The sequence below is a fragment of the Salvia splendens genome, chromosome 1, assembly GCF_004379255.2.
Source record: "Salvia splendens isolate huo1 chromosome 1, SspV2, whole genome shotgun sequence".
NCBI lineage: Eukaryota > Viridiplantae > Streptophyta > Magnoliopsida > Lamiales > Lamiaceae > Salvia > Salvia splendens.
The window spans coordinates 1,761,188-1,780,680 of NC_056032.1; the positions used below are offsets into that span (position 1 = coordinate 1,761,188).

Genomic DNA, 19,493 nt, shown 5'->3' on the forward strand with positions numbered 1-19,493 from the left:
GAAGTTCGTTATTTTGAGCCCCAATTTCCATTTCAATTATACGCGTCTCCTGCTATTGAGGATATTGCCTACAACCCTAAAATAAAATACTACTGCTATATCACATTCTTCATTTAAGGTTATGAGTATAAAGAAGCCATCAACGTTTAAGAAGTGGATTAGACCATCGAGGATGCGGCAATACATTTATGAATTTATGACATTGAAGAAAGTCTTCCCAAATTAAGTAATAGCGACATGTATTAAATGTTCGGTCCAAGCCAATACACTTACGACAAGAAGTTAGGATAAATGGTGATTCATACTAGATCCCGGAAGATCTCAAATAAAATGACTATTTAATCAGACCTGTGAGCATAAATATTCCACGTACGTGTCAACAATGTGCTCAATCCATGGGGATGCGGTAATACATTAATTAGAAATTATTCTTCCAGTCATACTCTTTTTGGATTTAGGAATAACGACACATACTATATGTGGGCCCAAGGCAAAGGATTTACGTTGAAGTATCATGACAAATGGCAATTCAAATGAAATTCAAGTACTATTTTGAACCACAAAACCCTCGATTTCCATTTCAGTTGTACGCGTATCCAACTTACTGCTGAGAATATTGTCCATAACTAGCCCTCACATTAAATGCATCACATTCTTAGGGTTTCGAGCATAAAGATTCAACCGACATTTCCAACCCTCGAGGATGCAATAATGCAGTTAAGAATTATTTCATCGAACATACTCCCCCATGATTGCGGAATAACGACATGTACTAGATGTTCTGTCTAGATCAAGAAATTTACGTTGACAAGTCACGACAAATGACAATTCAGACTAGATTCAACAATTTTAATCCACAAAACCCTCTATTTTCATTTCTATTATAAGTGCATGGCCCTAAAAAGAAAATGCATGACAAAGGTATAGTCCTACTAAATTACCAATTGCATTTTGCACCCACCATTGGTAGATGCTAATATTTGGCATGAAGAAAATTTTACAAAAAATTATAAAATATTAATTTAATAAAATAGTTTAGCACCATGGCATCTTCCCCCTAAATATTTGCAGGCAAATTCGAATAATATTTGTGTTTGCGACGCTGTAACCCAATCCCTTATAATTATAGCAGTCAAGCTCACAGAATCAAGCAGTCATTTACCAGCTTCGAATGCAACTCCATTGCTGTATGTTTCACTAGTGTTGGAGCAGAATAATTTTTTATTACCGAGGCCGAAATCAATCTGTTGCTACGGTGTTCATCACTCACCCAATCGTCCGGAATTTCCCGCTGAGTCAGGTTTGATCCCTTAGCTAACCCTTACTTTGATTCCTTGATGTGTTTTCGTATTAAATTAATGTTTGTGAGTTTCGCCTCAAAATTTGATTGTTTTTTTATTCGGAGAATGGGGGAAAACCTGAATTTGGCGAGGCTAATTTTTGCTTATTTGACCTGTTCGATTTGTGTTTTCAATGCTTGTGGGTGTTGAATGTGATTGTTCCGTGGACAGGGAATTCCAGTGGGTGGGATTGGAGTGAAGGCTGGAGTTAGGGTTTGAAACCCTATGGTTCAGGCGATGGATGAGGAAGAAAACAAAATGGGTCTGAAAAGAGAGTCTAAACATGTTGGAACCGCGGTTGATTCGGGGGATGATGAGCCTATTAGGACACTGTTAAAGCTCAAGGGGAGAAAGAACTCCAAGAGAAATAGGGTGGCAGCAGATGGTGGTGGACGAAAAAGTAAAAAGGTTGGGAAGATGGATTCTGAGGATGATGAATCAGGTGGTATGAATGACACATTGGCGAACTTCCGGAAAAAATTGAGGGGTCCAAGAAAGGAGGGTGGATCTGCAGTAGCTGCTGTGAAAGACTTGAGCAGCAATGTGTCCGAGCCGCTGTGCCAGGCTCTTGATGAGTCAGTGGAGGCCTGCAGATCAGATTCGAATTTGACTTCTGAGACAAAGAGAAGATGTCTGGTAAGCAATGAAGGTGAATCTTCTGGGGATGCAATGGTTATGGAGAGTACAAAGAGGAAGACTAAAAGGAAAAATAAGAGATGCAAGGTTAATTTAGATGCAAAGATATTGGAAAACTCTGAATCTAATGATTTGGGTTACAATACATCTAGGATTGATTCATTGCAGCACAAGAAAGAGGATGCTTCAGAGTTAAAGGGAGAAGTTTTGGAGGATTCTATATCTGCCTACTTTCAGAAGGTGCAGTCAGGGATGACTGCTAAGTCACGTAATTCTTCTAGATTGAAACTGGCTAAGGTGTCAGATGACGGGACACACTCTGGTGTTGGCTCAGAAGCTCTTGTTGATGAAGCTCTTCCTACTTCAAAACTCGTCCAGGAAATCCTTATACCCGATGACAGATATGGTGCAGCAAGTGAGCAAGGTTCGTTAAGACCAACCTTGATTGAAAAGAGTGTATATGATTGTTTACCAGAAGACTTGAACTGTACCCTGGGGAATCCAGTTGATTCTAAGCAAGGACTTATTTCTAGTACACCAGATTCCAATAAGATATGGAAATCCACTGACATTGAGGAGAATTCATCTGTTAATATTATCCCAAAAAACTCAGCTTTAAAAACCAGTGCCCTAACATCTGCTTCAAGCTTGAGGACCGAATTTGCGGGTGATAAAACAAAATCTGAATTCATTGAGGAGAAGTCTGTGTTGGGGAATGCCCCTCATAATTCAAAAAATTTCCTTGATAGACAGATTGATGTAGATGGCTGTGCAGAAGCTGAGGATTTGGGCACGCTGACATCCTTGTGTGAAGGCACAACTAGAACTAATGAGGCTGTCAAACAAGATAAAGTGCTTGATTATGGTTTGCCACCATCTACTTTTTACAAACTACAGAAGGAACATCATTCTGAAGATCTTGATGGCCCAGTTACAGTCATAGGTAACTACTGTGAAGTAGACCTTCAACCTTTGTTTTCACAAGGGGAAGATGATCAGGTGTCAGAATGTCGGTCATCGCCGGTGTCAGCTAGTGAAAACCAAAAACTTGAAGTGGCTTTCCGGAAGCACAATGATGAGTGCAAGGAAGTTATTATTGAATCAGGACACACGTGTGAACCTTGTCATGTTCTGCTTCAAGGTGATTGCAAGCCAAACCGTGATGTTCCTTCTGCAGGTGAAGAGATCAATGGAACGTCTTACTCATCTATTATGCTTGATCATCAAGGAAATTGTGCCAAAGATAGTGCATGCGAAGCTGAGCAGGAAACTAAGGATAGTACTTTATCTGTTGGTCAGCGAGCTGCTCGGAATGCAAAAAAACAAAGGCACGGCGACATGGCTTATGATGGTGATATTGATTGGGATATTTTGATTCAGAGTCAAGAGTTGTTTGGAAGCCATAGAGTGGATAAAACAAGAGAAAAGCTCAATCCATTATCAACTGCAATGGATGCTGAAAGTGGAAAAGCAGCAGCTATTGCTGCGGGGCTTAAAGCTCGTGCAGTAAGCCCCCTTGAGAAAATCAAATTCAAGGAAGTTTTGAAACGCAAAGGTGGACTTCAGGAGTACTTGGAGTGCAGGTCAGTATACCCTGCTACTAGTTGCCTGCCTACTTTTCCTGAACGTTGCCAACATGATTTACATGGTCATTTAAACCAGTGCCTCTAGTATTAGTTACTTTCCATTGGTCAATGTCATTTGATTGTTCAAACTAGCTATTATAGTTTGCCATTATTTGAGTTCATAGAATGGCTTTGTAAGCTAGTTTGTGGTGCTCCAATGAATTTTGGAACAATTCCATTACTTCTTTGAGGGGATTCATTAGGCAGAAAATATTACTTATCTTCCAAGTATGTATTGGTGACTTAAGAATGGTAGATGGAGTATATTGGAGTATATTTGTCTAGAGCTTCTATCTATCTTGATCCATCTCGATTTATTTTGTTTGTAATGTTTGAGAACATGTGAATATAGTCTACTTTCGTTACTGAGCTAGAACAATCAAAACTCCCACTCTGTTGTGGGTTTTTGGGTCGCTGTGCTCTTGTAAAAAATGCTCATGTGCTGCATTTTTATCTCATTCTCATGCAGCCTTGTTCTGTTTTCAAGGCTAATAAATCTTATTAATATTTAGCTTCATACTACTTCTGAATCACAGGCTTAACAGGTTTTATTTCTTTTAGGATTTTTACTTTGGAATAAATCCTGATGTGTCTGAGTATAAGATGCAATGCCTTTTGGATGGTTTCTGTAGTCTTTTTATGAGCTTTAGGGTCTCAATCTTTGATGCTTTGCAGGAACCACATATTAAGTGTTTGGAACAAAGATGTCAGCCGGGTTTTGCCTCTGGCAGACTTTGGGGTGTCTGATGCTCCTTTGGTTGCTGAAAGCCAACATGCGTCTCTCATGAGAGAGATCTTTATCTTTCTCGATCAATGTGTAAGTTTTCAGATTTCATATCATACAGGGAGAAATGTTGAATTCTTATATGAACATCCTCATTTCGAAACTGCTGTTATCATGGTCCATGTTCCTGTTTAATGTAAATCAGCCCAATCAAAAATGTGGTGCAATTTACTTTATAGTAAATGAAATCTAGATAAGGAATTCAAATTACATGACTGGAATAAATGTTTGAATCAAACAGAGGAAGTCAATTCCTAAAGGATAGGGATCATGTTGAAAAGCAAAAGAACTATAACCCTCTTTTCACTAGTACTATTATATTGAACATTAATTGAAATAGGAGGAGTATAGCACCTGGCTAAGAGAGAGAATGATGTGGGGCAAAATGTATACGTCCAATAGAAGTGCAAGAGATGTTCTTATGTGCGGCAACTTCTTTTTAAGTGGATTGAAATAACATAAACTGATGTTGAAATAAAACATTTGGGTGGAGATTCTATATAGTTTTCCCTTTAATTTTGTAATACTCATATCCTGTCATTTAGTTTTGTGGTACCTTTCTTTTGTGTTCTGATGGTTTTGCTTCTTGCAATTTTCTAGATGTGTATATGTACTTTCTAGTCTTCAGTTCCCTTTGTTCATTTGGCAATTTGATTTTACAGGGTTATATAAATTTTGGAGTGACTTCTGTAAAGACAAAGCCAGCAAACTGCATCAAGCATGACTTGAATGTTTCAACTGAGGATGAGTTTGGAGAAAATGCGGAGCTCCGCCTGCCTGATTCAGACGAAGGAGTTTCCTTTAATTTTGGGAAGGAAAAAAGTCGGGAGACCGGCATAGGAGGAAATGACGAGGATGCATCTGGGGATGGAAACCTGAAAGGCAAAGTCGTGTCAGATTATGGGCTTACAAATATTGGGGCCTTAGAATCATCTGCCCCGTGTATTCCGCAACAAAGTCTGCAAGATGATAGTCTAGGGACTAATGCACTTGATCTTAAACCCTCCAATGAAGCTGCTACTTCAGAATATACGGGTTTGCCATGTGAAGATGAGAATGCGGAAAAAATCCCTTCTGTCCATCCTGATTTACAGTTTGCTAGTGAGTCAGGATCTGCTATAACTATAAAGCTCCCGAAAGGCGGGTCTGCCATTTCTTGTGATTCCTTTAATGTTGCATATAACCATAGATGTAATAAATCAGGACCAAAGAATAATGTAATAGTTGTCGGAGCTGGTCCTGCTGGCTTAACTGCAGCGCGCCACTTGCAGCGGCAAGGTTTTATTGTCACAGTCCTTGAGGCTAGGAGCAGAATAGGGGGTCGTGTTTTTACTGATCATGCATCTTTAAGTGTTCCTGTAGATCTTGGAGCTAGCATCATTACAGGTGTAGAAGCAGACGTGACCTCAGAAAGAAGACCTGATCCTTCTTCCTTGATTTGTGCTCAGTTGGGACTTGAGTTGACAGTGTTAAACAGTGACTGTCCCCTATATGATACTGTGACTGGTGAGAAAGTTCCTGCAGATCTGGATGAAGCACTGGAAGCAGAGTATAATAGCCTACTGGATGATATGGAACTGCTGGCTGCTGAAAAGGGGGAACGTGCCATGAAGATGTCTCTTGAGGAGGGCTTAGAATACAGCCTCAAAAGTCGGCGTATGGCTTATCATGGAGAAGATCATGCGGAACTTAAACCTATTAAATCTCAAGATAACTCTGTGGCTGCTGAAAGGATTTCCACAGATGAAGAAAATCCCAATTCTCAGGTTTCTAAACTAGAGGGCATCAATCCTCTTGAAAGAAGAGTCATGGATTGGCATTTTGCTCACTTAGAGTATGGTTGCGCTGCTTTGCTTAAAGAAGTCTCACTTCCAAACTGGAATCAGGATGATGTATATGGAGGGTTCGGTGGAGCTCATTGTATGATAAAAGGTGGTTACAGCACTGTTGTTGAATCTCTTGCAGAAGGAATTTGCATTCACTTGGACCATGTTGTTACGGATATTACATACATCCCGAAGGACTGTCAGACAAATAATGAACTTCAGAAAAGAGTTAAAGTTTCTACATCAAATGGGAATGAATTTTCAGGAGATGCAATCCTGGTCACTGTACCACTTGGATGCCTGAAAGCAGAAACAATCAAATTCTCACCGCCATTACCTCATTGGAAATCTATCTCTATAAAGAGACTGGGATTTGGTGTCCTAAATAAGGTGGTCATGGAATTTCCTGAAGTATTTTGGGATGACAGTATTGACTACTTTGGTGCCACTGCCGAAGTATCAGATCAACGTGGCAGATGCTTTATGTTCTGGAATGTCAAGAAAACAGTTGGAGCACCTGTTTTGATAGCCTTGCTTGTTGGTAAGGCTGCTATTGACGGCCAGAATATTAATTCTTCCGATCATGTTGGTCATGCCGTGAGTGTTCTCCGAAAATTATTTGGCGAAGATAAAGTTCCAGACCCAGTTGCCTCTGTAGTAACTGACTGGGGAAAAGACCCTTACAGCTATGGTGCTTATTCCTATGTTGCCGTGGGTTCATCTGGAGAAGACTATGATATTTTGGGAAGGCCAGTCGACAATTGTTTATTTTTTGCTGGTGAAGCAACATGCAAGGAGCATCCTGACACTGTTGGTGGTGCAATGATGAGTGGGCTTCGAGAGGCTGTACGAATAATAGATATATTGAATGCAGGAACTGATTACACTGCAGAAGCGGAGGCCATGGAGGTTGCGAGAAGACACTCGGATATTGGAAGGAGTGAAATAAAGGACATTGTTAGGCGGCTAGAGGATTTAGATTTCTCTAGTTCGTTGTATAAGAATTCTTTGGATGAGTCCGAGATATCAACTTGGGGTTCAGTACTGAAGGATATGTTTTTCACTGCAAGAACTACAGCTGGGAGATTACATCTAGCTAAAGAGTTGTTAAAACTTCCTGTTCGGTTTTTGAAGACCTTCGCTAGCACTAAAGAAGGCCTCAGCACCCTTAACTCATGGATTCTGGTGAGTGTTCTACTTGATATACTGTTTTAACTTCCAAGTTAGGTTATTCTGCAGTTTCCACTTGGGCTTTCTTAATACAAAAACTGTCAATTGTTTTAAATTTGCTTCGTGGTTTCAGGATTCAATGGGAAAGGATGGAACCCAGCTCTTGCGACATTGTGTCCGTCTACTTGTACTCGTTTCAAAGGATTTGCTTGCTGTTCGTTTGTCAGGTGAGTGCACTACTTCCTCTGTTTGCTAACCAGCATTCCTGATCTCTTCATTGTGTCTGCATTCATCTTAGCTTTGATTGTGTTGGCTCATCATAGAGCTGTATAAACTCATATGAAAAATCTCGGTTGTGTGATTTTCCCTCTCTTACATTGTTTATGTAGCGCAGTACATCAGGCATCATAGTAACTGTTTATTTCTCATTACTTCCCTTAGGAATTGGAAAAACTGTGAAAGAGAAAGTTTGTGTACATACCAGTCGTGATATACGCGCAATAGCTAGCCAGCTTGTGAGCGTGTGGGTTGAACTTTTCCGTAAGGAGAAGGCCTCTAAAGGACTGAAATTACTAAGGCAGTCTACGCTGGATTCGAAGAGCAAATCTCCTGTTGTTTCTGGAAAGCCACCCCTCCGCATACATCATACTGATAGCAAGGCTTCCGGCCCTTCCACCATAAGCACCAAGACACTGATTGATGAGCCTGTTCAACCAGGAACAAGAATTAACCCAAAGTCAGAAACTCAGCTTTCCAACTCTAATGGTTCAAGCAGGAATGTCATGGAGGAGGAAGGTGATGTTATAATGTCTGAAGAAGAAAAGGCTGCCTTTGCTGCAGCAGAAGCTGCTCGTGCTGCAGCAATTGCTGCTGCCAAGGTTGCTTCTTGTTCTTTCTATAGCATTCCTTCTTTCTAATTGCAAGTCTTACTTTGGTATATCAGGTTTGTATATATGCTGGATTTGGACAAACTGATTGCTGCTTATAACTCCTGGTTTACATAAAAGATAATCACCGACTTTCTATTAATCCTAAGGTGTCAAATGAAGTTTGTTCTACTTGTTTTGGTTGTCACTGTCTAGTCCTTTCCCCAAGATTCTACATGCTTTAAAGTGAATTTGATTCTGTAGTAAGATAGATATGTGGCAATTACCTCTGTATTCGCAATATTTGACATCACTGGCCACTGTTCTGTTGCCTCTGTTCTTTGCGTTGGTGGTCATGGTGGCCACACGAAGACAACCTCTTCTAAAGCTCTTATTCCGTAATCTGCTGCACTGCCATGTGTTCCAGTTTCCAACTCCTCTTTTTGCACAAGCCTGGATTATACCAAAGAAAAAAATATCCTGTGGTGTTCATGGTTTAAAAATGTGTTTGTGAGGTGCATCTTTTGGTGGCGTCTTACCTGATAAATGGGGGCTCGCCTCAGCCTAGCTGAGGCGCATCGAGTTGATAGCCTCACGTATATGATTGAAGTACCTTTTTTCCAGTTTTTTGGGCTTCTCGAGGCTCTGAAATGAATGGACTTTCATGTTTATGCCTCAACATGAACTGGACATAGTATAAACAGCCGTACTTAAGAAGTAAAGAAAAATGTGGGAAAATTGAAACCAAAGGTTTCCCTATGTTCTGATTCTGCTAGGGTTTAAGTTATATTTTCTTCTGTTTTGACTCGGACTAATTTCATGTTCTTTATGATGTATGCTGCAGGCATATGCTGCTTCTGGTGCCAAGCATAATTCTTCGATACAGGCTCCCAAAATTCTCTCATTTCACAAATTTGCCATGCGTGGGCAGCATGGTAATATGGATGAGTGTGACAGTAGAAAGAATTGGTCTGGTGCTGCCATAGGAAGACAAGATTGCTTATCTGAAATAGATTCTAGGAACTGCAGAGTGAGAGATTGGTCAGTTGATTTCTCTGCTACTGGTGTCAACCTTGAGAGTTCAAAAATGTCGGTTGATAATCGTTCACATCGCAGCCATTCTAATGAAATTCCTAATCAGTTGAACATCCGAGAGCACTCTGGGGAAAGTGTAGCCGTAGATAGCAGCATACTGACAAAAGCATGGGTGGATAATGCCGGTAGCGTAGGGATTAAAGATTACAGTGCTATTGAAAGATGGCAATGCCAGGCAGCAGCTGCTAGTTCGGGCTTATCTCATGGGACAATGCACATAACAGATGAGGAGGATTCAAACATGAGTTCAAAGGTGCATCAGTGGAAACATGATCGACTGGCAAATGAGAGTTCTGCCTCTCAAGTTACAATAAACAAAGAATCCAAAAGGAACCAGCCTAGAGGAGCAGAGCGTATAAAGCAGTCAGTTGTGGATTATGTGACTTCATTGCTTATGCCCCTCTATAAAGCGAGGAAAATTGATAGGGAAGGTTACAAGTCAATAATGAAGAAAACGGCGACCAAGGTTATTTCTTATATCATTCCTTTCTGGTCTCCCTCCCTTTTGTCAAGTATGTATTATCTTGTCTTAATTTATATTATATTTCAGGTTATGGAGCAGGCTACCGATGCTGAAAAAGCAATGGCTGTTTCTGAATTTCTTGATTTCAAACGTAAAAATAAGGTAGCCACAATTTGTTTTCAACTTATAAAGGCCATACAACTCTCAAGTAGTATATTATGTTTTATGTAGTATAAGCACTCTAGCAGTCTGGATTGTTTCCAAAATATTAAGTTACCAGAAAGTGTTGGCACATTATTGGCAACTATGTGCCATGATTGTGTGATAACATGTAATTAGGTCTTTAAATTTTGTCCTCTCAAAACAGAAACAAAACCTTCATTATGTTGAACCTATCTTATAGGCACTTTTGTTATGATTATAACATGATGCATAAGAATCTTTTTGTTCTCTCCTTTGTTTTACTAAAACTGTCAATCTACGATCACGTCTCTCAAGAAGATTTTATAGTCTGTTCATTTTGTATTATATTCATCCTATTATGCAGAATCTAGAGTAGGAAACATTGACATACTTAATTTCAATGTTAACATTTTTAACCATAATTTTCTAAGATAGTTCTCCATTAGATGCTGAGGTCATTTTATTGTTAAGTTACGTCTCCTCTGTGGTATTTTCCTGACATGTTTGCCACTTTCCTCAGTTGTTTTATTGTGTTCTCTTATCTGTTTATTTTTATGTGGACCTTTCACAATATCACTCTATCATGTGGCCAGATTCGTGCATTTGTGGACATGCTGATTGAAAGGCACATGACTATGAAGCCAGGTGCAAAGTCGGGATCTTTTGGCAAAGATTAATTGGTGCACCCGTACACAGGGTCAAGAAGCTGTCAAGCAGTCTCTTACAGCTTGTGGTTAATCCCAAAATGAAGCTTCAATGGTTGATGGTTCTTGTGCTTGCATCTTCCCTGAATGTATACAAATCATGGGAAATAGCTATTTTTGTTTGCCATAAACGATCAAATCATGACGACATAGCAAATCCCTCTAAAGTTGGATGGGTGTCGTCTGGATCTTATATACAAATTTTCATCCTCCAATTGGAAAGTTGATCTAGAATTGCTTTTTTGGAATTTGTTTCTCATTCTTTTAACTTGTATTTTATGGGTAGAAGCTGAAGACCCCTAACCATTTTCTTCAGGCTTAGAAGAGAAATGAATTGTTTTGTTACTTATGTGTACAGCTTAGAATTATTTTTATGGAAACAAGTATACAGGGTCTGTCAGTAGCATAGCTTGCTTATGTCTTGGTTAGTTTTGGTTTAATTGCTCACCAAATGTATATGCTTGTGTTTTTTTAATGGTTAAATTCTGCTCTTTTCCTTGTAATGTACAGAAGATAACTCTAATAATAAGAATGTCTTTGTTGCTCTTATTTGTCTTAATATTTTGAAGTTCAAGATTCAGTGCTTGGAAAAGATCACAATCAACTTTCTCCCCTTCTTTTAAAGGTCATACGTGTAGAAGGTAATGTGTTTGTTGATTTCAATGATAATTAAGTTATTTGCTGGTAAAGGGTTGATTGCATGTTTATTTAGGTGAGTTCGGTTGTTACTTCCTCTAAATACTTCCATGATATTTAATTGGGAAAACACATTTTATTCCCAATACTTCTACTTTTTCTGACATTTCTCCCCGTTACTTTAATTTTTTCAGGGTTTCTCCCTGAGCTTTCATAATTTGCATCCTGTTCCCCTTGTACTTTAGTTTCTACATCTTCATTTTTTGTACTTCTATTATATTTTACCCTCTGTTTTCCTGGATGATGCCTTGTGTAATTCCATTCCTATGCGTTGTATAAGTACAAGAATCAAATATGTGTCGGTCCTATTAAATATTGATAAAATGCAGTTTTTTTTCCCTATTTTGTAGTATTTGCCAAGAAACCTTGTCTCTAAACATGTTAACAACTTGTAGGGTCCGTTCCGTACATGGAATTGGAATTAGAATTCTACGGAATTGAATTTGGAAGAATTTAATTTTAATTCAATTCCAAATCCTTTGTTCGGTAAATTGGTATAATTGATATGAAGTTGAATTCAAAGAAATTATGCAATGTGTGTATGTGTGTGTGTGAAGGTGTGTGGGCAGGTGTGTTTTGTGTGTGTGCAAGGGTGTGTTTTGTGTGTATATGTGTGTATGTGCAGGTATGTATATGTGTGTACAGCTGTGTGAATCTGTGCGTGTGCAGGTGTGTGTATATGCGTGTGTGTTTGTGCAGGTGTGTATATATATATGTGTCTGTGTACAAGTGTGTGTGCAGGTCAGCAAGTGTGCGTATGTGTGTGTCTGTGCAGGTGTGTGTGTGCGTGTAGGTGTGCGTATATGTGTTTAGGCGTGTGTGTAGGTGTGTGTCTGTGCAGGTGGGTGTGTGTGTGTGTGTAGGTGTGTGTCTGTGCAGGTGTGTGTATATGTGTTTAGGCGTGTGTGTGTCTGTGCAGGTGTGTGTATATGTGTTTAGTCATGTGTGTCTGTGCAGGACGTGTGTGTATATGTGTAGGTGTGTGTATGTGTTTAGGCGTGTGTATGTAGGTGTGTGTATATGTGTTTAGACGTGTGTAGGTGTGTGTATGTGTTTAGGCGTGTGTATATGTGTTTAGACGTCTGTGGGTGTGTGTTTAGGTGTAGGTGCATGTATATGTGGTTAGGTTTGTGTGTTTGTGTGTGTGATAGATAGTGCAATTTTATTATTATTTGAAATTTGAAATTCCAATTATCTACTTTTCATATAGAATTAAATTGTGGAATTGGGAGGAATTGGAATTGTAATTCAATTCCAAATCCATAACATTTTGCGGTACCGAACATTGGATTTGGAATTGGAGTCTCCAATTCCAATTCCGGATGCCCAATTCCATGATACCGAACGGAGCCGTAGTGTTTTCTAATTATAAAATATATGAGGAGGTTATTGCTGATTTTTTTTAAAGTTGTGTTTGTTGTGTCGATATTAGCACAAGAACCTCTTCCTCTCTCCAGGCAAGTTCCCACTCAGGACAAAAGAAGGTAAGGATTAAGAAAATATCGAAGTTCTTGAATTTCAGTGGTCATTCTTCTTTGATGTTCTGCTGAAACATAAATTGATGCAGTTTAGACATATTGCCTGCTGGTATTATGGTCATAAATTCCTACCTGAATTGGATCACTGGATGTGGTAGTCATTCGACTCTCTTTACGACTTCTAAATTTATAGGAACTGGAATTGTTTGAAACCTTACATGGCTTCTTCATTCAGGTAACTAACTATGCATTCCTACTCACCCTTTGACATCTGCATGTCAGCATACTTATTATCATATCCTATTGCAGAAAGTTGTTATACCTGTCTTATTCTGTTCCAAAAATGTTTCATAGAAGGCTAATTATTCATTGCTTGGCAAGATCGATTGTGTAATGGAGTGAAGTTGTAATCTTGTTTGTGGTTCTCTCAGGAAACACAATGAGCTCAAGAGGTTGGTAAATATGAGAGCATACTGGAAGTCGAGTCTCATATTTCTGCTTTTGGCTTCATGAACCTGTGATAGAAATTGGGATGCTGTTATCTGCTAGAAGAAGATCCACGATTTCATTTACAGGTAGCAAGTGCTCACAGCGCTACATAAATACTCAGTGAGATCATTATTATACAGAAAGATGGCATTATTTGAAACTTCCGCTCAAATTTCCGTTTATGTTTAACTTTGTTCCGGTATGGATAATATATGATTGATATAAATTTGGTACTTGTCCATGCCTGGGAGAAATAGCTCACTTAGTAATGAGTCAACTGAGACTTCTCCCTGTGGTTTATTAGGTGCAAGAAAGGATCGACTATATTGCAAGGTATGGTGCAGTTCTTCCGGTATGGAAGGGCTAGGGCGAGGAACAAGAAGCAGTTGAAAACAGAGAACTCATTTTCATATCTACTGGAATTGTAGATTTATAACCACATATATTTATGTGCATATCTCATTACTGTTTGCAAGGTTCTTCATGAGATTCTCCTCTGGCTTTTGAGAATTAAAGAATTTAGTCTGCCATTGAGGTCTGTGCGCTTTTACTGGATTGTTCAAATCATCCGACTGTTGATTGGATCAGGCCCTTTTCATTTCTCGATTTGGTTTACCTAATTGTGTCAATTTGTATTGGTTACTTGTTGTAGATTTAGTTAAACTGACAAATCACAATGCAGTCTTTGCTTTCTTTCTATTCAAGACTATCATTTTTTTTCAGAATTTTGAGGTACCAAAATTGGCATGTCAAACGTCGATGAAAACTAACCCAACTGCTCTACATTCTTTCACCAGTAATATACATCACAAATATTGTGGGTACAAAACAAACAACAGATGCATGAATGTGATGGAATGGTCACTTATTAGGTAATACTACTGAAACCCTACACTCGTTCCTCGAAACGGATTGTAGACCTTCTGGGAGATTCTTAATGTCCCGGTCGTGTGCGAAAGACTTGCAGCAACCATAAAACAAACGCTTCGGGGTTGTTGATGAATACAGAGTGTCCGGTCCGGCCTGCAGTCATAGCAAGGAAGTCCAAATCATATTTTGTTTATGCAGTCAAAGAAAAGGCAGCCTATATTAAACCTGGGAGCAGCATATAAGTATAAACGACGAAATTCTAGTAAGGCAGCCTACATGAGTGGCTACTGCATATTTTTTTCCCAATTTAAGGAATAAGAAATAATCAACTCACCATTGCAATGGCGGTTTTCGGGCAAAGGCTCCAACGACTTTAAGCACAACTCACCACTGGCTTTAGCTGCCAAAGTGTGGTATATATAATCTTGCTACACAAGGAACATCTTGCGACAAGATCATAGGATTACAATCCGTAATTCTTATGTTGATCGAGACAAATAAAGACTACCTGTAAGAAATCTTGATTCATCCTCCTTCAGTATACTTCCATCTGAATACGACCCAAATCTAGCACTCGTATACTTGCGAACCAAGTCTGGACCCCAAGGTGTAAAATTAGACTCAGGATTTGTTGAGAAAAAGAGATAACCAGAGACAGCTTTTAGCGCCGTTCTTGCCAAACCGGTTCCTGATAAGTTCAGTCATGTCTAAAACAAAGATCACAATGATTAACAGTTTTTAGTTAGGAAGGCATTATAAAGGACTGGAATATGTAGCTTTTAAATAATTCCCTAATGTTCATATTTGCATCAATTATGCTCCTCAAGTTAAATATTACAATTAGCAACAACTTTTTCTCATCTTTCCAGATGTGTTCAGCATCATAGGTTACAGTAATTAAAAGAAGAGAGAGATATAAAAAAAATCACCTGAAATTTCAGAAAATGGTCACCCTAGTAGAGCTGTTTGAATCTTCCGGGAGTAGATAGGCACGAGTTGCTCCTCAGATTGAGGCTCGAGCTGCTCGTTTATAGACAAATTTAGAATGAACTTCAAATCAAGATTTGAGTAGCATTCATATAGGTCCACTTATTTACAGCCCTACATCTTGTTCGTCATTAGCCAAAAAACTAAACGGATAAGCGACAAAAACCATGGAGCACTTACAGAGCATTTTCCATTTCTCAACTGTTCAAAATGAAGGCACAAGGCAAGGTAAGTTTGTTATTAAACCAACTTCTGAATGATTCGATGTAATACCCTACTACACATAGTTCATCGAGGGAAGTAAGATTAAGCCGACGACCCTTAAAATTCATTTCTCAACCGAACAATGCACACCTCCCATGAGATTTTCTTGAAGGTCTATTTCATCATTTAGTAGAAACAACAGAAAATAGCGAAGCATTACTTCAAACGGGCAACTAAATTCTACAGCTATAAAATATAAGTACATTATCCTAAACAAGAGTGACGGGTGTAGTAAGCCACCATAGCCTAAATTCTAACTGATTTGCAACATAAGTACATAATGCATACAAGAAGAAGAAAAAATAGACAAGAAAGGAGAATTACTGAGAATGCATCACATTGGCTGTGTGCATTTCTTCTGAGAGTGACCAAGCATATGGCATCGGCCACATTGAACAACTCTCTTTGGGCGTTTCAAACTCTCCAAGCGCAGAACTTTCTTTTTCGGTCTTCCAGGAGGCCTACGTGTCTTAGGTGGCCGAATGATGATATCAACTTTAGCTCCTCCACCATCAGTGCCTTCGCCCAGCTCCTTCCACAGGCTCTTGTCGGGGATCGGGTGTATCATCTGTGAGTAGGTTTCTCGGTAGCTGTGGACTGTGAAGCAAGGCTCAGCAAACAAGTGAGCATTTTGCCCACAGGAGATAAGAGCTGCAGCTGCATGTGCACATGGCAGACCGTAGAGCTGCCACCGGCGACATGAGCAGACTCGATTTCTTATGTCCACGATGTTTGTCCGTTCAGTTGAAACAATCTCAAACTCAACCTCATTGGCACGGAGCACTTTGTAACAGCGAGCATCCGAAATAGCTTCTGAAATCTGCTTTTCAGCCGAGGGTACAAGAATTGAGGTCAGTCGCATTCCAATGTTAAGACGTTCATTGAACCATGATGTTAACTGATGCCGGATATGCTCCATCATCTGAACAATAGGGAGCTCGTGACATTCTAATGCCCAATTGTACAGCAATTCTGTGGCAGTCAAGGTGAAATGGCCGTAGCGTACGCCTTCAAAGTATGCCACGGCCCACAGCTGAGGGTTGAAACGGTGTAGCCAATGCAAGACATCCTCTGAAATCTGCACCATCTCAGATATTTTATTTTCGAATTCAGCTGTTGTGAGCGCATAAACAGCATTCCAGAATATGTTCACCAACTTTGAGTTCTTGAACGTATCACGGAAGTTCTCGCTGATAAATCGCAGGCAAAAGCCGTGGAATGCATTAGGAAAATGAGTCTCGACAGCTTCTACCATACCTAGTGTTCTCTCAGAAAGTATTGTGAGTCTGGGCATACTATCAGTATTCACCCCTAGAAGCTTACGCAGCTCTGACATGAACCACATCCAATTCTCATCACTTTCCACATTAACGACAGCTATTGCCAATGGAAACAGTTGATCATCAGCATCAATGGCAACAGCACAGAACAATGTTCCCAAGTACTTTCCTTTAAGATGGACTCTGTCCAGTTCTAATAGTGGACGGCAAGCATTAATGAAACCATAGATTGCAGCACGATAAGAAACAAATAACCGTTGGAATGTATTTTCTTGTCCTGTGGCAACAACAGAAGCAATGCTGCCAGGATTAGTTTTCCTTATCTGCTCACAATATGCAGGTAGAAGCTTGAAACCTTCTTCATAAGTCCCATGCAATGCAGCCATACTACGTTCCTTCCCTCGCCAGGCCTGCATATAAGAGACTGCTACCCCATGTTGATCTCGAATATCTTGCAAAATCTCCTTTGGCTTGTATTGTGGATTATCCCTGATACGTGCTTCCATAGATCGTGCAACCCAGCCCACAGATGCCTGTTGATGATGAAGATTTTGGACGCCTTCACACGTATGCTCTGCATTAAGCGTTCTAATGGTAAATGTGGGAACTCCTGGCAACTTTGCAACGTGGACACGCCACGGACAACCATCTTTTGAACACTTAGCTATAAACCTACTCCTATCAGATTTCACTATCCGAATCTCAAAATGCAATGCTATGGCTATATCCTTCAATGTTCTTCTACAAGTATCCACATCCGGGAACTCCTGCCCAATCGCCAATGTTTGACTCGCCAAAGATACACTTGGATTCACACTAGAAACTGGGTAAGCATCTTCAGCCGAGTGACCGGGCAGAGTGATAGTTGCATTTGCACCGGACACTACAGATAAGCCCTGTTCAGCCATTAGCGTTGTTCATTTAGATTTTAAACCAAGCCCAAATTTTAAAAGGCCTCGCTTTTTTCCTCTTTAAAACGCCATCTTTCATTTAGAAACTAACACAAATGCCAAAACTCAAACTGCATCAAGAATGCTAAATTTCAAGAATTTAACAAATGGGCAACAAATAAGAACCCAAATACTTCAAGAAAATTCGGCCATAAATCACTTGAACCACGATTAATTCAACAAGCCACAATCTCCAAGCAGCTATCTACAAAATAATAAAAAGAAGGTTTAAACATAAAGCTCAATCATCATCAAAATCTATCTATATGTAAAAACATCACAAACAAATGAGGTTGCACAATTAGTTTAATACTACTTAAAGTCAATAAATCTCAGTTGGAGGACCACCTACACACAATTTCAAGGAAAATAAAAACAAGTAATTCTCAAATTACAACCAAATAACCAGAAGGTCAAAAAGTATAAAATACACCCACCTTTATTAATGCACAGATACAACTCTACTGGGAAAAAAATGAAAACAGATTTGCAAAAGGATAAAAATATTGCTCAATGCACGCTGCAAGCAGAGACTCAAGTGCATATGCAACTACTACTTGTAAACTGTCTACTAGAAAGATATATATCATTTAAGAACTAGATTCTATAAACGGGTTTAACCAAACTCAGTGAGATATACCTCTTATATTCTAGGTTAACCATAATGTTGAGACATGATGCAGAAATAGATGACTATAAAACAGCTGCATCTGGAGAGATAAACCATTGATAAAGTAATCCCAAACTCCACAAAGAAATTGGATACAAGAAAAACAGTGGAGGATGATAAATAATAAAATAAGTAATCACCGTAGTTAAATGCTCTCACCCATTCACATCTTTTATCCATGTTGCCATATAATTCACATCTTATCCACAAAAATAAGGTAGTAAGGTACTGGGCGAGTAAACATAGAAAGAAAAAGATAGCTATCAATACTTTTTTTTTGGGTAAAGTAGCTATCAATACCAGCATGACCTTGTACACATCTAAAAGTAAGAAACGTCAAGAAATCAATTCTCCTGACTTTATTACTCAGCAAAATAACTGCTCTATTATGCATACCTAAATGGCTTACAGTTTTACCTACTTCAAGGGTAATAAAGCACTTGAATGAAAGAAGCAAAAGCTGAAACACTGCCCACCATAAACCTTTCAATATTTAACCTAAAATCAAGAAACTATTCCCAATAACACTCTTTATTCACTATAAAGAAAAATTACACCATTATTCACTACACCCGAACCAAAATATAGTAAAGACACGAACTTTCAGAGTTGAAAAACACTGAAATTATATAAAGAAATTATATAAAGATTGCATCTTTGCAGAACTGAAGTGGAAAGAACCGCATTACAATATGCAAGATCCTATCAAAATCAGCTCAATCTTTCGGAAAACCGAACAAGCAACACTTAGAAAAAGGAATGAACAAAAAAATGAGTTAAAGGGAGCAATTCAATATGTAAATAAAGGAAGCAGTAGATCTAAATCTTTTTCATCGGAGATCGAGAGAGATGGACCTTTGAGTTACATAGATGTCTATGTGTCGAGAATTTGAAGACGAAGAAGAAGATTTGAGCGGGATAATCCGGCGGCCGGCGGGATTGGCCGGTGAGAAGAGGAAGGACTGTGAAAATGGGTTGTAGAGGAAAAAGGATTACGTCGGCCGAGATTTGATTTATACTCTAAACTAGGCATGCACAAACCGAACCGGACCGCCGGTTCACAAACCGGAACCGGAGCAGAAGTTCCGAACCAGCAGACGGTTCGGCGGTTCATGCG

At 39.3% G+C, this 19,493-nt stretch overlaps 2 protein-coding genes and 1 long non-coding RNA gene across 11 annotated transcripts; 2 read left to right on the forward strand and 1 right to left on the reverse strand.

The window, feature by feature from the left end:
- Window positions 1-1,080: 1,080 nt before the first annotated feature.
- Window positions 1,081-11,239, forward strand: LOC121807388 (lysine-specific histone demethylase 1 homolog 3-like). Its single transcript, XM_042207606.1, has 9 exons — window positions 1,081-1,300; window positions 1,512-3,559; window positions 4,277-4,418; window positions 5,048-7,396; window positions 7,515-7,608; window positions 7,823-8,259; window positions 9,092-9,808; window positions 9,893-9,967; window positions 10,582-11,239. Exons 2-9 carry the CDS (start codon window positions 1,566-1,568, stop codon window positions 10,663-10,665), a joined length of 5,892 nt encoding a protein of 1,963 aa, XP_042063540.1. The 5' UTR covers window positions 1,081-1,300; window positions 1,512-1,565; the 3' UTR covers window positions 10,666-11,239.
- A 1,228-nt stretch (window positions 11,240-12,467) lies between these two features.
- LOC121807444 lies at window positions 12,468-14,054 on the forward strand. 2 transcript variants are annotated; one of them, XR_006051820.1, is made up of 4 exons: window positions 12,468-12,872; window positions 12,956-13,101; window positions 13,298-13,441; window positions 13,660-14,054. It is a non-coding gene; the product is annotated as an uncharacterized LOC121807444 (long non-coding RNA). The 2 variants fall into 2 exon arrangements; XR_006051819.1 differs by having other exon boundaries at window positions 12,468-13,101.
- Window positions 14,055-14,115: 61 nt separating this feature from the next.
- On the reverse strand, window positions 14,116-19,349 carry LOC121807398. 8 transcript variants are annotated; one of them, XM_042207647.1, is made up of 5 exons: window positions 18,536-19,224; window positions 15,801-17,652; window positions 15,155-15,245; window positions 14,560-14,932; window positions 14,116-14,378 (listed from the first exon to the last, which is right to left on the reverse strand). In XM_042207647.1, the coding sequence occupies exons 1-2, from the start codon at window positions 18,680-18,682 to the stop codon at window positions 15,811-15,813; spliced, it is 1,989 nt and encodes a 662-aa protein (XP_042063581.1). In that variant the 5' UTR covers window positions 18,683-19,224; the 3' UTR covers window positions 14,116-14,378; window positions 14,560-14,932; window positions 15,155-15,245; window positions 15,801-15,810. The 8 variants fall into 8 exon arrangements, with proteins under 8 accessions (XP_042063581.1, XP_042063568.1, XP_042063589.1 ...); XM_042207634.1 differs by having other exon boundaries at window positions 15,155-15,413; XM_042207655.1 differs by having other exon boundaries at window positions 14,560-14,625; window positions 14,734-14,932; window positions 15,155-17,652.
- Between the last annotated feature and the right edge of the window lie 144 nt (window positions 19,350-19,493).